The 23,028-nt window shown below is 39.9% G+C and overlaps 2 protein-coding genes across 4 annotated transcripts in view; one reads left to right on the forward strand and one right to left on the reverse strand.

The window, feature by feature from the left end:
* The window catches only part of LOC133639689 (alkaline ceramidase 2-like), a 46,513-nt gene extending 33,773 nt beyond the window's left edge, over positions 1-12,740 (reverse strand). Inside the window, exons 1-4 of the mRNA XM_062033212.1 lie at positions 12,416-12,740; positions 12,132-12,246; positions 2,112-2,253; positions 444-581 (exon numbers count right to left, since the gene is read on the reverse strand). Coding sequence (XP_061889196.1) covers positions 444-581; positions 2,112-2,253; positions 12,132-12,246; positions 12,416-12,529 — 509 coding nt within the window. The 5' untranslated portion in view covers positions 12,530-12,740. The remainder of the gene's footprint in view (positions 1-443; positions 582-2,111; positions 2,254-12,131; positions 12,247-12,415) is intronic.
* Positions 12,741-13,314: 574 nt separating this feature from the next.
* LOC133639691 (small ribosomal subunit protein eS6) lies at positions 13,315-22,616 on the forward strand. Of its 3 annotated transcripts, none has more exons than XM_062033217.1 (6): positions 13,315-13,394; positions 16,865-16,996; positions 17,280-17,490; positions 19,814-19,960; positions 22,212-22,369; positions 22,483-22,616. In XM_062033217.1, the coding sequence occupies exons 1-6, from the start codon at positions 13,389-13,391 to the stop codon at positions 22,576-22,578; spliced, it is 750 nt and encodes a 249-aa protein (XP_061889201.1). In that variant the 5' UTR covers positions 13,315-13,388; the 3' UTR covers positions 22,579-22,616. The 3 variants fall into 3 exon arrangements, with proteins under 3 accessions (XP_061889201.1, XP_061889202.1, XP_061889200.1); XM_062033218.1 differs by lacking the exon at positions 13,315-13,394 and adding an exon at positions 13,408-13,556; XM_062033216.1 differs by lacking the exon at positions 13,315-13,394 and adding an exon at positions 14,090-14,189.
* The last annotated feature ends 412 nt before the right edge of the window (positions 22,617-23,028 follow it).

Below are 23,028 nucleotides of genomic sequence, written 5' to 3' on the forward strand. Positions count from 1 at the left end.
CACATTTGTTTGCTTTTGTATTATCTTTTTTAATGAATGAAGTAACGTTTATGACAACCTTTTCCCAAAACACGATATAAAATGTGAGATATAACAGGATAATGCATACATTTGTCATTTGTTTTCAAAACGCTTACAAAAAAGTGGGACCCCAAAAATTTACTGTGGGACCCCATTTTTATGACTTGATGGGGTCCCTGGGACCCCATTTTGAAAATTTCTAGCGCCAACACTGCTGTCAACAGAGGAGAAAAAATGCTTTATTTAAAAAAAATATTATTTATAAAGCAAGTTCAAGTATCATTGGCAAATGTTCACCTGGTCCCGGCCTTGGCACGCATATATGTGTCCTCTTTTTGGCATTTCACTATATGGTCAGCCTACGCTACGCTAGTTGAGGGTTTTGGGGGTGAAAAAAAAAAAAAAAAAGGTGCGCTACTGACCTTTTAAGCTCGGTGATGAGCAGCACAGTGCAGGGGATGCCCAGCGTCATGAGTGACAGGGAGTTCACAACAGGCTTCACAAAGGCCAACCCGGTGGTGATCCCTGACAAGATGCCAATCACCACTTTGAACCTTGACCTACCGCAAAGAGCAACAACAGTTCAGATAAGCAGAGTTGATGGCAGCAATTGGAAAGACTGCAGGAGAGCTGAAGAGTGACCATGATGGCTGAGTGACAATGGAAAGAGAAGTGTGATGCATTAAAGTGGCCTATTACTCAAGTGCAGCTGTGCAGGCTACATGGAGCGCTAATATGCACGTACCCTTTAAAGGCCTACTGAAAGCCATTACTAGCGACCACGCAGTCTGATAGTTTATATATCAATGATGAAATCTTAACATTGCAACACATGCCAATACGGCCGGGTTAACTTATAAAGTGACATTTTAAAATTCCCGGGAAATATCCGGCTGAAACATCGCGGTACGATGACGTATGCGCGTGACGAAGTCCGAGTAACGGAAGTTATGGTACCCCGTAGAATCCTATACAAAAAGCTCTGTTTTCATTTCATAATTCCACAGTATTCTGGACATCTTTTGCAATTTTTTTAATGAACAATGAAGGCTGCAAAGAAGACAGTTGTAGGTGGGATCGGTGTATTAGCAGCGGACTACAGCAACACAACCAGGAGGACTTTGTTGGAGCGCTAGCCGCGCTAGCCGCCGACTTCACCTTGACTTCCTACGTCTCCGGGCCGCCAAACGCATCGGGTGAAGTCCTTCGTCCTTCCGCCGATCGCTGGAACGCAGGTGAGCACGGGTGTTGATGAGCAAATGAGGGCTGGCTGGCGTAGGTGGAGAGCTAATGTTTTTAGCATAGCTCTGTGCAGTCCGGTTGCTAAGTTAGCTTCAATGGCGTCGTTAGCACAGCATTGTTAACCTTCGCCAGCCTGGAAAGCATTAACCGTGTATTTACATGTCCACGGTTTAATAGTATTGTTGATTTTCTATCTATCCTTCCAGTCAGGGGTTTATTTCTTTTGTTTCTATATGCAGTTAAAGCACGATGCTATCACGTTAGCTCGTAGCTAAAGCATTTCGCCGATGTAAAAGGCACTGAATGTCCATTTCGCGTTCTCGTCTCTCATTTTCAAGAGGATATAGTATCCGAGGTGGTTTAAAATACAAATCTGTGATCTACAATAGAAAAAGGAGAGTGTGGAATCCAATGAGCCAGCTTGTACCTAAGTTACGGTCAGAGCGAAAAAAGATACGTCCATCACTGCCTCTCAAGTCATTCACTGTAACGTTCCTCATCTACAAATCTTTCATCCTCGCTCAAATTAATGGGGTAATCATCACTTTCTCGGTCCGAATCTCTCTCGCTCCATTGTAAACAACGGGGAATTGTGAGGAATACTAGCTCCTGTGACGTCACGCTACTTCCGCTACAGGCAAGGCTTTTTTTTATCAGCGAGCAAAAGTTGCGAACTTTATCGTCGATTTTCTCTACTAAATCCTTTCAGCAAAAATATGGCAATATCGCAAAATGATCAAGTATGACACATAGAATGGATCTGCTATCCCCGTTTAAATTAAAAAAATTCATTTCAGTAGGCCTTTAAAGACATTCATCAACATCCAGTCACAGGGATTAAGACATACCGGTCCCTCCTGAACATCCTGGGGAGGTATCTTTTGGGGAACCACATGGCGATGGCACACATTAGCACCCACAAAATGGCCAACTCGTCCAGCATCTGCCCCAGGAAGCTGAGGGTGGCGTGGAAGTACGTGGATCCGATACCTGCGTGTGGGACGGAGACACAAACAGATGGAGACGGGAAAGCACATTATTTTCTGACATTCATCCCACTGCAAAAAGTCAGTGTTCAAAAAACAAGAAAAAAAAATACAAAAATGAGGGGTATTTTACTTGAGCTAAGCAAAATGATCTGCCGATAGAACAAGAAAATATGGCTTGTCAAGACTTTCCAAAACAAGTCAAATTAAAGCTGCAAGCAGCGTTGGTCGGGTCCGCATTTTGGCAGGTGCTAGTCCTAGGTGTCCCAATACTTTTGTCCAGTGGTAGTCCTGAGTGAGACCTACATAGAGGTTTTTGTTTCATGTCTCTACGATATTCGCACTGGGAGTTAGAGGAAGTTGTGTCTGTGTTTTTTTCCTAGGTGTCGCGGCACAGTGGTTGTTTTCTTTGAAGGCGCGTAAAATCTAAACAGTAGCCCGAATCAAAACGCCGTCGTCAACTTTTAATCAGAAGGTTTTCAATCTCTCTCCTGTAGCAGTTTGAAGCCGAAACGACAAACGCGCTCGGAGGAGATAATGTTTGATGTTTGGTGACCGGTTTTAACAAAAATGTTGTTTTGAAGGAGGGATTGCAAACTTCCTGTTGATTTTTGCTGAAGGATGTCAATCTATGAAATGTAGGTCTAAGTGAGACCTACATAGAGGTTTTTGTTTCATGTCTCTAAGACGTTCCTACCTGAAGTTACGAGCAGTTTTGTCTGAGTTTCCTCTGAGGAGCAGTTTTGTCTCTGTTTTATTCAAAAATTGCGCTAGAGTGCAATTTTGAGTTTTGGGGTTCGGGTTTTTTTTTTTAGATCAAAATTTCCACCAGTCCCGATGTGTGTGAGAAGTTTGGTGAGTTTTGAAGTATTTTAAGGGGGTCAAATTACAGCTCAAAGAGGCAAAAATGAGTGTTTTTAGTCATTTTTTGTCTTGAATGGGAAATTGCCAACTTCCTGTTGATTTTTGCCCGAAGAAATTAATTAATAAAAAGTAGGTCGAAGTGAGACCTACATAGAGGTTTTTGTTTCATGTCTCTACGACATTCGTACTGGGAGTTACAGGCACTTTTCTTCCTAGCGGGCGCTAGAGCGCAATTTTGATTTTTGAGGTTAGGTTTTTGTACTAAAGTTTTTGGGTCACTTTTTTCTATTTGTGTGTCAAATTTGGTGAGTTTTGAAGCATGTTAAGGGGGGCAAAGTAGTGCGCAAAGCTGCGGAATAATAATAATAAAGAATAATTAAAGCTGCAAGCAGCGTTGGTCGGGTCCGCATTTTGGCAGGTGCTAGTCCTAGGTGTCCCAATACTTTTGTCCAGTGGTAGTCCTGAGTGAGACCTACATAGAGGTTTTTGTTTCATGTCTCTACGATATTCGCACTGGGAGTTAGAGGAAGTTGTGTCTGTGTTTTTTTTCCTAGGTGTCGCGGCACAGTGGTTGTTTTCTTTGAAGGCGCGTAAAATCTAAACGGTAGCCCGAATCAAAACGCCGTCGTCAACTTTTAATCGGAAGGTTTTCAATCTCTCTCCTGTAGCAGTTTGAAGCCGAAACGACAAACGCGCTCGGAGGAGATAATGTTTGATGTTTGGTGACCGGTTGTAACAAAAATTTAGTTTTGAAGGAGAAATAACAAACTTCCTGTTGATTTTTGCTGAAGGATGTCAATCTATGAAATGTAGGTCTAGGCGAGACCTACATAGGGGTATTTGTTTCATGTCTCTAAGACGTTCCTACCGGAAGTTACAAGCAGTTTTGTCTGAGTTTCCTCTGAGGAGCAGTTTTGTCTCTGTTTTATTCAAAAATTGCGCTAGAGCGCAATTTTGAGTTTTGGGGTTCGGTTTTTTTTTTTTAGATCAAAATTTCCACCAGTCCCGATGTGTGTGAGAAGTTTGGTGAGTTTTGAAGTATTTTAAGGGGGTCAAATTACAGCTCAAAGAGGCAAAAATGAGTGTTTTTAGTCATTTTTTGTCTTGAATGGGAAATTGCCAACTTCCTGTTGATTTTTGCCCGAAGAAATTAATTAATAAAAAGTAGGTCGAAGTGAGACCTACATAGAGGTTTTTGTTTCATGTCTCTACGACATTCGTACTGGGAGTTACAGGCAGTTTTCTTCCTAGCAGGCGCTAAAGCGCAATTTAGATTTTTGAGGTTAGGTTTTTTTACTAAAGTTTTTGGGTCACTTTTTTCTATTTGTGTGTCAAATTTGGTGAGTTTTGAAGCATGTTAAGGGGGGCAAAGTAGTGCGCAAAGCTGCGGAATAATAATAATAAAGAATAAAGAATAATAAAACCTTACAAATTCAATAGTGTCCTTTCGTCCCATTGCAAAAGGACTCCCTTTGGGATTCCTTTGACAATAGTCCTGTGCGGACCCTGATTAGAGCTGCAAGCAGCGATGGACGGGACCGACTTTGAGGGCTCATAAAATCCAAACCGGAGCAGTAATTAAAAGTCTTTCATCAACTTTTAATCAGAAGGGTTCAATCTCTCTCCTGTGCTAGTTTGAAGCCGACACGACAAACGCGCTCAGAGGAGATAATGTATGAAAAAAGGTGACTGTTTTTACACAACTTTTGTTTTGAAGGGGGAATTGCAAACTTCCTGTTGATTCTTGCTGGTGGCTGTCTGTGTATGAAATATAGGTCTAAGTGAGATCTACATAGAGGTTTTTGTTTCATGTCTCTACGACATTCCTACCGGGAGTTACAGGCAGGTTTGTCTGTGTTTTCTTCCTAGGGGGCGCTAGAGCGCAATTTTGAGTTTTGGGGTTTGGTTTTTTAATAAGATCGCAATTTTCGCCAGTCCTGATGTGTGTGTTCAATTTGGTGAGTTTTGAAGCATGTTAAGGGGGTGAAATTACAGCTGAAAGAGGCTAATAATAAAACGCCAGAAATACAATAGAGTCCTCTGTCCCAAAGGGACTCTGTAAATAATTAGCTAACCTCAATGAACCCAAAAATAGCTTAAAATAAGTGTATTCTCACTAATAACAAGTGCACTTTTCTTGGTAGGAAAAAAAAAGAGACGTTTTTGCTCAATATGTAGAAAAATATTCTTAAATGAAGTAAATGCTAGTGCCATTATCTTGACATAATGATATGCGCATTTCTTCAAACCAGCAAACTTATACTAAGAACTAGTTTATTGTTCTTAATGGAAAGGCAACAAGGCAAGCGCTTGTTACTCTCGGGGTCTCCTAGCCGCTCAGGCTAATCATATTGTCTAAAAATGCATTTTTCCATGGATAACATGACATCATCGCACCAAGTGCGTGCTCTTTCAGTCAATTAGTGCGCATATATACAGCCCCGCCCCCGGCCAAAATCATGATTTTTTAATTTCATGCTTGAAATAAGAAATGATGACTTTAAAAAAGTAGTTTTCTACTTGTGAGTGTTGATGACACAGCTTTGCAACAGTTGATATTCTAGTTTCAAGCCTGTTTTACTCAATATAGCTCATAACATCTCAGCAACAAGCTGTAATATCTTACTGACATCATTTAGGAGCAAAACACTTAAAACAAGTAAAACACTCTAACATCAAATCTGCTTAGTGAGAAGAATGATCTTATCAGACAGAAAATAAGCAAATATCAGCCTTATTTGACATATTTCATCTTACTTAGATTTCAGTGTTTGCAGTGCTGGGGGGGGGGGGGGGGTAAAGAAGAATAGAATAGAATAGAGTTGTATTGTCATTATTACAGTGAACAGGTTTATAGAACAACGAAATTGGAGCAGATCCCCTAAGGTGCATACACAATCATTTACTAATATAAATAGTAAAAAAAGATTAAAAAAAGAAGATATGTATCTATATATATATATATATATGTATATATCCACACACATGCATATATCCATACATATGCATATTTAACATTATTGCACATTATAGTCCGAAAAAATAAAAAGACATGACACACGAGGACACGACGGACTGTTTAATGCTACTATTCATAATAACGTGTAATATTTACGCATTTTGCTCATTTTAAACATATGGCGGCATACTCATTTTATAAACGCATCACAATGTTCGCTTTCACCTTCAACAACAACAACACCACTAACCATGGCAGACTTCATGAGAGACAACAAAGACTACTTTGGAACAAATGATGACCCAGAAGCTAATATTTTTGAGGCTGAATATAAGGAGGATGAGCTACCAGTTTTCGAAGCTACATGATAAACAGGTCCAGCTTTAGTGAAGCACTAAGCATCACGTAGCAGTATTGCTAAGTGCTAAACAAGTTATAAAAACTACCAACATAATAAAACAATCACAATGTCTGCTCTCACTGGGATGCCAAATGATGGGATGTTTAGATCTTCCCCTCTAGATGAAGAATTAATCATTAATCGCTCGTTATGAAAAAAATAAAACTATAATAGTTAGACATTTTTTTCAGCACAAATGTTTCGGACTAGTTTGGGAACAGTTTGACAAGGTGGGGGGATGGTTATGAATAATAAAATATGAATAACATAAAAACTATAATCAAAACAACATTACTGCACAAACATTTGGGAGAAGTTTGGATAGATTTTGACAAGGTGCATAACACAAGGTAACATAAAAACTAGGGATGTCCGATAATGGCTTTTTGCCGATATCCGATATGCCGATATTGTCCAACTCTTTAATTACCGATACCAACCGATACCGATATCAACCGATATATACAGTCGTGGAATTAACACATTATTATGCCTAATTTGGACAACCAGGTATGGTGAAGATAAGGTCCTTTTAAAAAGAATGAATCAAATAAAATAAGATAAATAAATTAAAAATATTTTCTTGAATAAAAAAGAAAGTAAAACAATATAAAAACAGTTACATAGAAACTAGTAATGAATGAAAATGAGTAAAATGAAGTGTTAAAGGTTAGTACTATTAGTGGAGCAGCAGCACGCACAATCATGTGTGCTTACGGACTGTATCCCTTGCAGACTGTATTGATATATATTGATATATCATGTAGGAAGCAGATTATTTGGGTTGGTGCACTAATTGTAAGTGTATCTTGTGTTTTTTATGTTGATTTAATAAAAATAAATAAATGATACCGATAATTTTAAAAAACCATACCGATAATTTCCAATATTACATTTTAAAGCATTTATCTGCCGATATTATCAGACATCTCTAGTTGTGCTGGTATACTGGTACTTAGAGATATCCGATAATGGCTTTTTTGCCGATATCCGATATTGTCCAACTCTTAATTACAGATTCCGATATCAAGCGATACCGATATATACAGTTGTGGAATGAACACATTATTATGCCTAATTTTGTTGTGATGCCCCGCTGGATGCATTAAACAATGTAACAACCTTTTACAAATTAAATCAACTCAAGTTCTGGAAAAAAATTAGGGATGTCTGATAATGGCTTTTTGACGATATTCGATATTCCGATATTGACCAAACCCTTACTTACGATACTGATATCAACCGATACTGATACATACAGTCGTGGAATTAAGACATTATTATGCCTAATTTGGACAACCAGGTATGGTGAAGATAAGGTACTTTTTAAAAAAAATGAATCAAATAAAATAAGATAAATAAATTAAAAACATTTTCTTGAATAAAAAAGAAAGTAAAACAATATAAAAACAGTTACATAGAAACTAGTAATGAATGAAAATTTGTAAAATAAAGTGTTAAAGGTTAGTACTATTAGTGGAGCAGCAGCATGCGCAATCATGTGTGCTTACGGACTGTATCCCTTGCAGACTGTATTGATATATATTGATATATCATGTAGGAAGCAGAATATTAATAACAGAAAGAAACAACCCTTTTGTGTGAATGAGTGTAAATGGGGGAGGGAGGTTTTTTGGGTTGGTGCACTAATTGTAAGTGTATCTTGTGTTTTTTATGTGGATTTAATTTAAAAAAACAAACAAACAAAAAAAACGATACTGAAAATAAAAAACCGATACCGATAATTTCCGATATTACATTTTAACTCATTTATCGGCCGATAATATCGGCAGACCGATATTATCGGACATCTCTAATAAAAAGTATAACAGACAACAAAAAGTGGCAGCAAGTTTGGTGAGACTTTGACAAGAAGGGGGGCTCGTCACAAAATGTCTTTTAGAATGACTGAAAGAGGCAAAAATGAACATTGTTACTGCACACACTCATGGCCGTGTTATTTGAATATGTTTAATGATAAAAGGGGCCAACTTCAAAGGTTGGCAAAGTCGGGAGAACCCTGAAGGCATTATGTAACAACAATACACAATTATGTAACAACAATACACAATTATGTAACAACAATACACAATGTGTCCACGTGCAAAGTTGTTCCTGTAAAGCTGATAGCTCCGTTTGATATCGAAATGTGCTGAGAATGCACTTTTAAATAGCAGGCCTGGTTCACAGAACAACTGTTGTGATGCAATGACTACACCATCAAGCAACCTTCATTCTACATACATGTCCTTTAAAACTGACTTTGAAACAAAATAGTTGTATTTGTAAATTGAGACAACGTTGATGTCCAACGTTGGATCCACGTTGTTGGTTGGAAAATGACCAAATTTCAATGTCAAATCAACATCACAACCTGACATTGATTAAACGTCGTCAAAAAGTATGTTGTTTCAACGTTGTATTTGTGTTGTAGAATATTGGTTTGGAAATGACCAAATTTCAATGGTCAAATCAAAACAACATGCCTATTGACGTTGATTCAATGTCAGGTTGTGACATTGAATCAACGTCAATAGGCATGTTGTTTCAACGTTTTATTTGTGTTGTAGAATATTGGTTGGAAAATGTCCAAATTTCAATGGTCAAATCAACATCACAACCCAACATTGAATAAACGTTGTCAAAAAGCATGTTGTTTCAACGTTGTATTTGTGTTGTAGAATATTAGTTGGGAAATTACCAAAATTCAATGGTCAAATCAAAACAACATGCCTATTGGCGTTGATTCAATGTCAGGTTGTGACATTGAATCAACGTCAAAAAGCATGTTGTTTCAACGTTTTATTTGTGTTGTAGAATATTGGTTGGGAAATGACCACATTTTGATGGTCAAATCAACGTCACAACCTGACATTGATTTAACGTTGTCAAAAAGCACGTTGCTTCAACGTTGTATTTGTGTTGTAGAATATTGGTTGGAAAATGACCAAAATTCAATGGTCAAATCAAAACAACATGCTTTTTGACGTTGATTCAGTGTCAGGTTGTGACATTGAATCAACGTCAAAAAGCATGTTGTTTCAACGTTGTATTTGTGTTGTAGAATATTGGTTGGGAAATGACCACATTTCAATGTTCAAATCAACATCACAACCTGACATTGAATCAACGTCAAAAAGTATGTTGTTTCAACGTTGTGTTTGTGTGGTAGAATATTGGTTGGGAAATGACCAAATTTCAATGGTCAAATCAAAACAACATGCCTATTGACGTTGATTCAATGTCAGGTTGTGACATTGAATCAACGTCAATAGGCATGTTGTTTCAACGTTGTATTTGTGTTGTAGAATATTGGTTGGGAAATGACCACATTTCAATGTCAAATCAACATCACAACCTGACATTGAATCAACGTCAAAAAGTATGTTGTTTCAACGTTGTATTTGTGTTGTAGAATATTGGTTGGGAAATGACCAAAATTCAATGTCAAATCAACGTCACAACCTGACATTGAAAAACGTCGTCAAAAAGCATGTTGTTTCAACGTTGTGTTTGTGTTGTAGAATATTGGTTGGGAAATTACCAAAATTCAATGTCAAATCAACGTCACAACCTGACATTGAATAAACGTCGTCAAAAAGCATGTTGTTTCAACGTTGTATTTGTGTTGTAGAATATTGGTTGGGAAATGACCAAAATTCAATGTCAAATCAACGTCACAACCTGACATTGAATAAACGTTGTTCCAACGTTATGTTTGAGTCAGGGCCGGCCCGTGGCATAGGCCGTATAGGCAAACGCTAAGGGCGCCGTCCATCAGGGGGCGCCACGCCAGGGCCACAAATGTTGGAGGAAAAAAAAAAAAAAGTTGGTACTATTATTTCTAAATACAAAAAATAATCCCAAGTTAATTAAAATGCAAAGTAAAGCCTATTTAATAGAGATATTATTTGTTACAACATTACGCCCCCCCCCCATCCCCCCGCACGGTGCGCCCCCTCCCTTCCCGTATCGTGACTGTTTATGGACATCACCGCATCAAAAAATCAACACAAGATGTCAAAACGGCCAAAACTGTCAGGTGCCCAGGGAAGAAAAAATAGAAAAGAAGAGGAGGAGAAACGAGAAAAAGACAGAGGTATAGCAGGTAGGTAACGTTAGCCTACATGAAATTATTTGTCTGTTACAGAATGTGATAGTAACCTGGCTTTTTAGCATTAAGCTAATGTTACATGATTCGGCAATTGCTAATCAATAAATAGCTAGTTCTGTTTTAACGTCGGGTTAATATTGTGGAGGGGGCTAAATTGTTATGGAAAATAATAATGTAACGTTAGGTAATTACAGTACTCCCACCTTACATTCCTCAGGGACATTTGTATTAGATCTTTTAAGCAGGTGTTTTCTGTTTACATTGTTATTGCCTTCTGGTTAGCTAATGTTTGCCCTGCAGGTAATAGTCACTTTTCCACCCCTTTATATATTAGGTATAGTTGTAAGCCTAGTTGTTAAAGTGCACATCATTAATGTTAATTAAGCAATATCACATGAGAGGGAATGCTGTTTTTTTAATTTGAGCACTGCTGTGATTCGGTTAAAGATAATCATAACATAACATTCTAATATAATATGTTCATTTGCTTTCTTTAAGTAAAAAAAAAAAGGTCAAAGACAAAGCTATTCGGTTTCTTGTGAGTGTATACACTTCACTGCCGATGTGGGGGGGGGGGGGGGGCACCTAAAATCTTGCCTAGGGCGCCAGATTGGTTAGGGCAGGGGTCGGCAACCCGCGGCTCCGGAGCCGCATGCGGCTCTTTGACCACTCTGATGCGGCTCAGCTACATACTTGCCGACCCCCCCGATTTTCCCAGGAGACTTGTGGATCTCAGTGCCTCTCATAGATAACTCCCAGGGGAAATATAATCATATTTACACTCTAATTACTATATAAAGGAAGTGCCCTAATTGCACTGCAATAATTGTCCGCTATAGCATTTACAGACAGTGTGCCAGTCCGGCCACATGTTGTATGTTGCTTTTACTTGCTCACACAGGAGACAGCAAAGCATACTTACTCATCAGCCACACAGCTTACACTGACGGTAGCCGTATCAAACAACTTTAACATTGTTATGTTACAAGTATGCGCCACACTGTGAACCCACACCAAAAAAGAATGAAAAACACATTTCTGGAGAACATCCCACCGTAACACAACATAAACACAACACACCCAATACCCAGAATCCCATGCAGCCCTAACTCTTCCGGTCTACATTACACACCCCCGCTACCACCAAATCCCCCCACACATCAACCCCCCCCCCCCCCCCTTCTCCGTGCGTTGGTTGCGCGGAAGAGTTAGGGTTGCATGGGATTCTGGGTATTGGTACCGTCAGTGTAAGCTGTGTGGCTGCTGAGCTAGTACGCCTTGCTGTCACTTACGTGAGCAAGCCGAAACTGCATTGTACATGTGGTATTTTCTTTAATTTGTGAAACCTGCCAAAATGGCTCTTTGAGTGGTAAAGGTTGCCGACCCCTGGGTTAGGGCCAGGCCTGGTTTGAGTAGCTTAAGGTCAAGGACCTAATATAACAAGTCCTCAACGTTGTTTCAATGTCTGGTGCCTGCTGGACGTGAGCTGACGATGACGTCACCACACATAAACAAAGATCACATGAGTCAATTAAGCCAACTTACCGACCACCACCAGCAGGGTCCAAATGAGGTAAATCCCACTGTTGAAATGTGTTGCATATTGGCGGAACAAGCACATTAATATGGGCGGCAAAACAAAAAACAAAATGTTGCTGATCTGCAATGACAAAACAAGGGAAACAACCCATGAGGGACGAAAAGAAATGTTTGGAGGTGGAAGTGTGTGACTTGATGCTGGAGCTCCGAACAGTCGGTGGCAACAGTTTCTTAGAAAGAAAACGAAAAAGGGCACAAATGTGAAGAAAGCCGACATGTAACTAACTCACCGTGTTGTAGAACTCCGCGATGCCCGAGTAGATGAGGTAGTTGCCTTCACACCAGTCCACGTCCGAGCTGCCAGCCTGCAAGTGATCCCAGAACATCACATTAACGTTACTCATGTCTGGACTAGTCGCGACGTGGGCACAGGACGCTTCCGTTCCGACGCCACGCTAACATGCCCGACGGCGTCGTGGTTCTGGACTCTTTGTTCGCTGGGTGGATTGACGAAGAAGAAGCCGAGGTGGGAGACACTGTTGATGCCGAGAGTTACTTCGCCGAGCAAAACCTCCTGCTGGCTGCGACTATCGACGTCACGCGTTGACACTTGCTCAGGCTGCAGCCAAAGAGCGCGTACACTCGGTGAGACACTTCCCTTCCACGCACATCCGGTTTCGCTACGACTAAACTCAAACTTGTCAATGAGTCGTTATAAAACTTATATCAAGATGTAACATCAAAAAAGTAATATCACTTAATTTCCCTATGTATGTTTTTATTAAGAAATACTCTCCAGCTCACCAAAAGACGATTTACGTTAGTTAACCGTAATTTAACGCAAGGCGAGAAGAGGGACTGTAACTGTCTTGTCAACGTCTAGACAAGCTCTGATCGTGGGTTAAAAGCTAAAAACGCTAATAATTTATTTGATTAATTTTATGTTTTCAAAGGCACATTATTGAAAATATTTGTTTTTATTTCCTTTTTATGAGTTTGTTTTCACGGTAAACATTATCAATGTAATTGTATTTAATAATCGAATTTAATATATTAAAAACAAATAACATAATGCATCTTTTTCATGGTGTTGCGTACGTCAAAAGGTTTATATCTTGTAAAATTGTTTGTTAAAATAGCCAATAACCAATTTTGTTCATGTTTCGTCAGTTATCGCGATAATGCGCCAGGCCTATGTGAGAGCACTGGGCGGATATCCGGTCTCTTTACCGTGGCGGACCGTCGTTGAGTCGGTTAGGCAAAATGAAGGTAATAGGTTTGCTAAAGCGTATCTTTGTGTAGGGAACTCTTTACATACTTTAAATACTATGCTTAGTGTAAATTGTTGGTTGTAAACATAAACGTGCTGTATGATATTGATGGATTATTTGCGTTATCGCTGAGGCTGCAGCCAAAGAGCGCATACACTCGGTGAGTCACTTCCCTTCCACGTACACCCGGTTTCGCTTGCACCCATTTTGTACGACTAAGCTCAAACTTGTCAATGAGTCGTTATAAAACTAATATCAAAATGTAACATCAAAAAAGTCATATCACTTAATTTCCCTATGTATGTTTTTATTGTGAAATACTCTCCAGCTCACCAAAAGACGATTTACGTTAGTTAACCGTAATTTAACGCAAGGCGAGAAGAGGGACGGTAACTGTCTTGTCGACGTCTAGACAAGCTCTGATCGTGGGTTAAAAGCTAAAAACGCTAATAATTTGATTAATTTTATGTTTTCAAAGGCACATTATTGAAAATATATTTTTTTATTTCCTTTTTATGAGTTTGTTTTCACGGTAAACGTTATCAATGTAATTGTATTTAATAATCGAATTTAATATATTAAAAAAAATAACGTAATGCATCTTTTTCATGATGTTGCGTACGTCAAAATGTTTATATCTTGTAAAATAGTTTGTTAAAATAGCCAATAACCAATTTTGTTCATGTTTCGTCAGTTATCGCGATAATGCGCCAGGCCTATGTGAGAGCACTGGGCGGATATCCGGTCTCTTTCCCGTGGCGGACCGTCGTTGAGGCGGTTTGGCAAAATGAAGGTAATAGGTTTGCTAAAGCGTATCTTTGTGTAGGGAACTCTTTACATGGAAATACTATGCTTAGTGTAAATTGTTGGTTGTAAACATAAACGTGCTGTATGATACTGGTGGATTATTTGCGTTATCGCTGAGGATGAGTTTAGATTTTAGTCAAGCGAGCGCCGACTTGTATGCTAGCGAGTATGGAAACATGGCCGCCGACGTAAAGACATGTGCATCAAGCTGACACCGCCGTTGCACTGAAGTATTGTGCTTCGTTCTTGAGGTGTAATGTGTTTATACACATATAGAACGAGAGAGCGTGCCTCGAGATAATTAACACCGGAGTTGCAGTGTCACAACCATTTCGGCTATTAGCTTAGCTCAGTGTTTTTCAACCACTGTGCCGCGGCACATTAGTTTGATTGAAACTTTATATTAGTAGATTTCACAGTACATATTCCGTACAATTGACCACTAAATGGTAACACCCGAATAAGTTTTTCAACTTGTTTAAGTCGGGGTCCAGCCAATAGCTAATGGGTGAGGGCCGACATCCGGGCAACTGAGCGACATACGGGTTCTTCGAGCCATAGCAACCAGACTGGCGTTTAAAACAAACCGTTGCCATTACTCTTTAACCTGTCGACCTACGCTGGTTAAACCCGTCATTCTGCCTCCAAAATGCCGAAAAACTGTTGTTTTTGGTTGTGCTAACCACAACTGGAAACAGGGAAAACAAAGGTTGTATTTTTTCTGCCAAAGCGTGATAAAAGCCCACAGAGACGAGACAAATGGCTCGCAGCTTTACACCGGGTAAACGAGGACGGTTCTCACTGGAGTCCCCCAAAGTCCCGGGTCGTGTGTTCGATCACTCCGTTTAAGGAACAAAAATCCACCTTCTTAACCACAACTTGGCTATACGTCCGTGCTAATGTTGTACTTGTTGAATTTGTACCTTATAACGTTCGACAGCTGAAGTTGTTGTACAAAAATAACATGCGGTATATACTATATAGTCTATAGCCTAGCTAGCTATTTTCGAAAACCGGACAACGAGAGGATACCAAAGGCAGCGTTAAGATGGACACCACCGTGAAAACGTAAGCCAGGGCGGCCAAAGAACACCTGGCGAAGAACAGTTGAAGGGGAGCTGAAAGAGATGAGGCTTACATGGGGCGAGGCACAGAGACGAGCACAGCAGCGAGATGAATGGCGTCGAGTCGTTGAAGCCTTATTTCCCATCCGGGAAGAAGAGGATTAAGTTAAGTAAGTAATATACTATATAGTCTATAGCCTAGCTAGCTATTTTCGAAAACTGGTTTCGTTTAAATTTGCACTTAACAGTTGGGTTTTTAAAAACCAATAAACCCTATAATTTTCATGTAGCCCTCAAATCTCTCAATATTGTATACACTAACACTTGATCTTGTTGTTGATAACTTCCGTGTCTCTTTCTTAGTAGCGCGCAGGCTAAGCTAACTAGCAAGCTAAGCTAAGCCTGAGAAGCTTTAAAGTTCACTGTGACGAGTCTGACGCAAATAATACATTTTCGTTTTTTCACACGATATGCGAATAAGTAAAAATGCGTAAATGAAGGATTTAACGCAGACTTCCAAGCCACAACGCTCGTTAAATGCTTTTTCTGTCAATGCTGTGTTCGCTGTGAGCTGGTTTGTTTTCAACGAATTCCCGGTTGCTAGGGGATTGGTAGGCGGAAGTGACGTAGGTCCGCCCTCACCCAGTGCTTTGTAGATGTCGGAAACAGCGGGAGGCAGAATACAGGTTAAAAAGGTGTGTAATGCCTAAACCAGAAATAAACAAAAGGTGAGTGCCCCTAAGAAAAGGCATTGAAGCTTAGGGAAGGCTATGAAGAACGAAACTAAAACTGAACTGGCTACAAAGTAAACAAAACGTTGGACCTGTACCTGTACAATGAAAATAAAGATAATTCATTCAAAAACAGAACGCTGGAAGACAGCAAAGACTTACTGTGGAGCAAAGACGGCGTCCACAATGTACATCCGAACATGACGTGCCAATCAACAATTTCCACACAAAGAGGGATAAAAGCAACTGAAGTATTTTTGATTGCTAAAACAAAGCAGATGTGGGAAATATCGCTCAAAGGACGACATGAAACTGCTACAGGAAAATACCAAGAAAAGACAAAAAGCCACCAAAATAGGAGCGCAAGACAAGAAGTAAAACACTACACCCAAGAAAACACTCCAAATAAGTCAGGGTGTGATGTGACAGTACACCTACTTTGAGACAAGAGCTATAGTGATGCGTGCTTGGGTATGCTTTAAAGTCATATCCAACCATTGCGATGACGACTTTTTACTGTCAACTGAGTTTAGTTTTTTAATGATTTCTCCTGGTGGTGTGCCTCTGCATTTTTTCAACGCAAAAAATGTGCCTTGGCTCAAAAAAGGTTGAAAAACATTGTCTTAGCTGTTGAAGGAGTAAATGTGTCATGTGGCTTTCCTTGAGTTACATGCCGCTTTAAGTCGCAGACGGACATTGAATAGATTATCTCTGTGTGTGGAACTGTTCAGACCGTAGATGAACTTGTGTATCAAGTTACGTTTGATGAGTAAGTAATGTTGTGATGTCTGCACCGCTCCTGTGTCAAGTTGTTATTAGCAGTGCAAGTTAGGCGCCGGTGACCAACATCTCCTGTTTTCTTGCAGCTAAACATCTCATTCCCGGCTACTGGCTGCCAAAAGCTCATTGAAGTGGATGATGAGCGTAAGCTGCGTACCTTCTATGAGAAGCGTATGGCCGCCGAAGTGGGCGCTGACCCCTTAGGAGACGAGTGGAAGGTAAGTTTTGCAGTTGAGTCCAGGTAAACGTGGCACACCAGTGGATTCTTTTTGACTCAACGGTAGTCATGAAGGCGGGACAGCGTGCTGCCAGAGTAACTGAGGAGCGCTCACCAGATGCGACCTGACCGTAACCGTGGCAGGTTGAAACTGCAGAGCTCTCTCAAGTGCTTTATCTGCAACACAATAACATTTGTGTGCTTTGAAAAGGAATGCAGATTTGTTTTAGTTACTGATAGTTTTTTTTAATGTCATTTTTGAAATGTACCTTTTTTGTTCCCAGGGCTACGTTGTGCGCATCAGCGGAGGCAATGACAAGCAGGGCTTCCCCATGAAGCAAGGCGTGCTGACTCAGGGCCGCGTGCGCCTGCTGCTCAGCAAGGGCCACTCCTGCTACCGGCCCCGCAGGACCGGCGAGCGCAAGCGCAAGTCTGTCCGTGGCTGCATCGTTGACGCCAACCTTAGCGTGCTCAACTTGGTCATTATCAAGAAAGGTAAAGCTGTAGGACCATACCATCTGAGCCTGCGTACATTTTCAATTAGGGCTGGACAATTATTCACATTTAGATTTGTCTTCTCATGATCCTGAATATTGTTGTGGAAAACTTGCTTTTAAGCAGCCTCAAATCTTCTGTCTTCTTATTTGTCACGCTCAGAACAGCAATAACTGCAGTCTGTGCAACAAAATAAGTTTTATAAAATGTACTTTACACAGCATAATGTACCTAAAGCACTTACTGATATATTTACAAAAATACTATTTTGTTTTAAAATATTGGTTAAAATAGTTAGACTTGTATTGCACCAATAAATGTAAGGATTTTTGCATTTTATTACGTTTTATATATGACGCAAAAAGTTCACTCTATAGTGGTAAGATAAGTGTAAAAAGTTAAACTGATATAACATATCAGTGTATATCATATACTGTACATATATTATGTAAATATTACATATGTTATATTGCTACTGCGGTACATTTTTAGTTTGTTTTATACCGGCATTGTCCTTTCCATCCTTTGTAACTGAGTTACTGTGTGGAACAATTTCCCTTGCGGATCATTAAAGTTTGTCCAAGTCTAAACGGAATTAAAAACCAAAAAACTGATTATTGTATTGCTGTTATTTCAATTTATTGTTAAAATTATTTGGTTTATTCTCTACTAATTTCAGGAATAGAAAATTTATGCGGAAAACATGAAAAGTCACGTTCGTTATAAGAATCAGAATAGTTTTTATTGCCATTGTTTGAGAACGGGTTCACAGAATAGGTAATAACATGAGCTGTAACTGAGCCATCAGATCTTGTTATTGTTCATGTGCCTGATGGCTGAGGGGAAACGTGTTCAGGTGGCAGGAGGTGTGGGTCTGGATGGAGCGTAGTCTCCTGCCTGAGGGGAGAGGGCAGAATAGTTTGTGTCCAGGGTGAGAAGACTCAGCTGTGAGCCGACCCACACGCCTCCTGGTCCTGGAGGGATGGGAGTTTGCGTCAAAGAACCGTGTTTTTCAGACTAAGTCGCAGTTTTTTTCATAGTTTGGTGGGGGTGCAACTTATACTAAGGAGTGACTTATATGTGAAATGATTAACACATTAGTGTAAAATATCTAATATTATTGATGTCGTTCACGTAAGAGACTAGACGTATAAGATTTCATGGGATTTAGCGATTAGGAGTGACAGATTGTTTGGTAAACGTATAGCATGTTCTATATGTTATAGTTATTTGAATGACTCTTACCATAATATGTTACGTTAACATAGCAGTTGGTTATTTATGCCTCATATAACGTACACTTATTCAGCCTGTTGTTCACTATTCTTTAGACATTTTAAATTGCCTTTCAAATGTCTATTCTTGCTGTTGGCTTTTAGCAAATACATTTCCCCAAAATATGCAATTTATACTCCAGTGTGACTTGTTTTTTCCCTTCTTTATTATGCATTTTCGGCAGGTGCGACTTATACTCTGAAAAATAAGGTATTCCTTTTTCTTTTTAAATGAAATATCGATAAAAATCTGATTTAAACAAAATTTGTTGAGGCTTGCCTCAGCCACAGGTTCTCACTTTTCCTGGCCTAAACGCCGCACTGACGGGGAGCACCACAACAAGTGCTAATTACTATCCAAACACTGTTAGTTCCAAACCAGTTGCAGTTTTTATCTGTATGTATAGTTTAGATGTGACTTGATTGTAAACAGAAGTCACAACACAGGAAGTATATTACCTGAGGGGGCGTGGCTACAGGATAGAGTTGCTAAATGGAAACCTTTGTTTTACAATTTTACATTTTCAATGATAATGTTAGTAAATTATCGACTAGAAAAAAGTAAAAATTCTCGTACGTTACGTGGCACGTGTGCCAAAAAAGGTTGGTAGATGAGAATAAATAGAAGGTCAAATATAATGTAGAAATGCACCCAATTACAGGAAAGTCTTAATTTTTAAAATGTTCTTTCAGGGTTTGCGTGGCAGCACTTGGTGCCAAAATAAATTCCACCCCTCTCAATTTGTCCTCACATCCATGGTGAAATACTGTTTTCAAATGACTGAATAATTATCTTATTGACTCCTTTAGCCATAATGGTCCAGCCCTATTTTGAAGTCACTAGAACCTTGAGTCATGGCACATCAGTGGTTCCTTTGGACTCTTCTGTAGTCCTAAGGATTGGACAGAGTGTGCAACAATAATTGTGGAGCTGCTGTCCAGATGCAACCAGACCCAGCAAACAGTGGACGGTTGAACTGAAGTGCTCTCACATTGACATCCAATGTTTGCCGCTGTATTGTGCAGAACCTGACCTTGTTTTTCCTCAGGCGAGAAGGACATTCCCGGCCTCACTGACAGCGCCGTCCCTCGCCGCCTGGGTCCCAAGAGGGCCAGTAAGATCCGCAAGCTCTTCAACCTGGCCAAGGAGGATGATGTCAGACAGTACGTGGTGAGGAGACCCTTGACCAAGGAAGGCAAGTTGATGGAACACAGAAGACATGATACTGTACTCACTGTGGTGATTGTGACACTGAAGACATGATACTGTACTTACTGTGGTGATTGTGACACAGAAGACATGATACTGTACTTACTGTGGTGATTGTGACACAGAAGACATGATACTGTACTTACTGTGGTACACAGAAGACATGATACTGTACTTACTGTGGTGATTGTGACACAGAAGACATGATACTGTACTTACTGTGGTACACAGAAGACATGATACTGTACTTACTGTGGTACACAGAAGACATGATACTGTACTTACTGTGGTGATTGTGACATAGAAGACATGATACTGTACTTACTATGGCGATTGTGACACAGAAGACATGATACTGTACTTACTGTGGTGATTGTGACACAGAAGACATGATACTGTACTTACTGTGGTGATTGTGACACAGAAGACATGATACTGTACTTACTGTGGTGATTGTGACACAGAAGACATGATACTGTACTTACTGTGGTACACAGAAGACATGATACTGTACTTACTGTGGTACACAGAAGACATGATACTGTACTTACTGTGGTGATTGTGACATAGAAGACATGATACTGTACTTACTATGGTGATTGTGACACAGAAGACATGATACTGTACTTACTGTGGTGATTGTGACACAGAAGACATGATACTGTACTTACTATGGTGATTGTGACACAGAAGACATGATACTGTACTTACTGTGGTGATTGTGACACAGAAGACATGATACTGTACTTACTGTGGTGATTGTGACACAGAAGACATGATACTGTACTTACTGTGGTACACAGAAGACATGATACTGTACTTACTGTGGTACACAGAAGACATGATACTGTACTTACTGTGGTGATTGTGACACAGAAGACATGATACTGTACTTACTGTGGTGATTGTGACACAGAAGACATGATACTGTACTTACTGTGGTGATTGTGACACAGAAGACATGATACTGTACTTACTGTGGTACACAGAAGACATGATACTGTACTTACTGTGGTACACAGAAGACATGATACTGTACTTACTGTGGTGATTGTGACATAGAAGACATGATACTGTACTTACTATGGTGATTGTGACACAGAAGACATGATACTGTACTTACTGTGGTGATTGTGACACAGAAGACATGATACTGTACTTACTGTGGTGATTGTGACACAGAAGACATGATACTGTACTTACTGTGGTGATTGTGACACAGAAGACATGATACTGTACTTACTGTGGTGATTGTGACACAGAAGACATGATACTGTACTTACTGTGGTGATTGTGACACAGAAGACATGATACTGTACTTACTGTGGTACACAGAAGACATGATACTGTACTTACTGTGGTGATTGTGACACAGAAGACATGATACTGTACTTACTGTGGTGATTGTGACACAGAAGACATGATACTGTACTTACTGTGGTGATTGTGACACAGAAGACATGATACTGTACTTACTGTGGTGATTGTGACACTGAAGACATGATACTGTACTTACTGTGGTGGTTGTGACACAGAAGACATGATACTGTACTTACTGTGGTGATTGTGACACAGAAGACATGATACTGTACTTACTGTGGTGATTGTGACACAGAAGACATGATACTGTACTTACTGTGGTACACAGAAGACATGATACTGTACTTACTGTGGTGATTGTGACACAGAAGACATGATACTGTACTTACTGTGGTGATTGTGACACAGAAGACATGATACTGTACTTACTGTGGTGATTGTGACACAGAAGACATGATACTGTACTTACTGTGGTGATTGTGACACTGAAGACATGATACTGTACTTACTGTGGTGATTGTGACACAGAAGACATGATACTGTACTTACTGTGGTGATTGTGACACAGAAGACATGATACTGTACTTACTGTGGTGATTGTGACACTGAAGACATGATACTGTACTTACTGTGGTGGTTGTGACACAGAAGACATGATACTGTACTTACTGTGGTGATTGTGACACAGAAGACATGATACTGTACTTACTGTGGTGATTGTGACACAGAAGACATGATACTGTACTTACTGTGGTGATTGTGACACTGAAGACATGATACTGTACTTACTGTGGTGGTTGTGACACAGAAGACATGATACTGTACTTACTGTGGTGATTGTGACACAGAAGACATGATACTGTACTTACTGTGGTGGGCACCATGTGTACTCATTGGCATCCTTTGCTCTTTGGTAGGCAAGAAGCAAAGATCCAAGGCTCCCAAGATCCAGAGACTGGTGACCCCTCGTGTGCTGCAGCACAAACGTCGCCGTATCGCCCTGAAGAAGCAGCGCACCCAGAAGAACAAAGAGGAGGCATCAGAGTACGCCAAGCTGCTGGCCAAGAGGATGAAGGTGAGCAGGACTTTTATATTCTATTGTTACATCAACTATGATGCAAGAAGACATTTTTACACAGTTGTGGTGTGGAAAAACCTTGACTGAACTTTGTTCCCTCACACCATCAGGAAGCCAAAGAGAAGCGCCAGGAACAGATTGCAAAGAGGCGTCGCCTTTCTTCTCTCAGGGCCTCCCAATCCAAGTCAGAGTCCAGCCAAAAGTGAACTCTACAAAGTTAAATAAAATGACGTTTTGCTCTAAATTAATGTTTCATCTTTGTCAGCACAATTACGACTCGTTGTGGCGCCAAATTTGTAAGTAGGAAATATGGATTTGTACGCTTTACCAATTGGGTTTTATGCCTGATGAAAATCACATGGTGGAAAGTAGTAGTATGTTTTGTTTTACATCGAAAATATTTTTTGGTCAAAGTCAGGATGCAGCTTTACTTTGATGTTCTTTATGTCAGACTTGTAATGTTTAATAGTCAGACTATACACTATTTTCTATTTAGGAATGGCAACGTGCATGTACGAGTCAGTCTGCCTCCAACAAGAGAAAAAGGGAGACTGGTGAAGTCTTGGGTAACCTAGCATGTATGACATCACTTCTACTGTAAACCATGTTTGGATTGACAGATGTCAAATACTCAACAGGGAAGAAAAGTGTGTCCA

This window comes from Entelurus aequoreus, linkage group LG22 (assembly GCF_033978785.1).
Source record: "Entelurus aequoreus isolate RoL-2023_Sb linkage group LG22, RoL_Eaeq_v1.1, whole genome shotgun sequence".
Lineage (NCBI taxonomy): Eukaryota > Metazoa > Chordata > Actinopteri > Syngnathiformes > Syngnathidae > Entelurus > Entelurus aequoreus.

Coding starts and splice junctions, on each gene's coding strand:
- LOC133639691 (XM_062033217.1), top strand. Junction 16,997..17,279: donor CCTTAGGAGACGAGTGGAAG/GTAAGTTTTGCA, acceptor TTTTGTTCCCAG/GGCTACGTTGTGCGCATCAG. Junction 22,370..22,482: donor TGCTGGCCAAGAGGATGAAG/GTGAGCAGGACT, acceptor TCACACCATCAG/GAAGCCAAAGAGAAGCGCCA.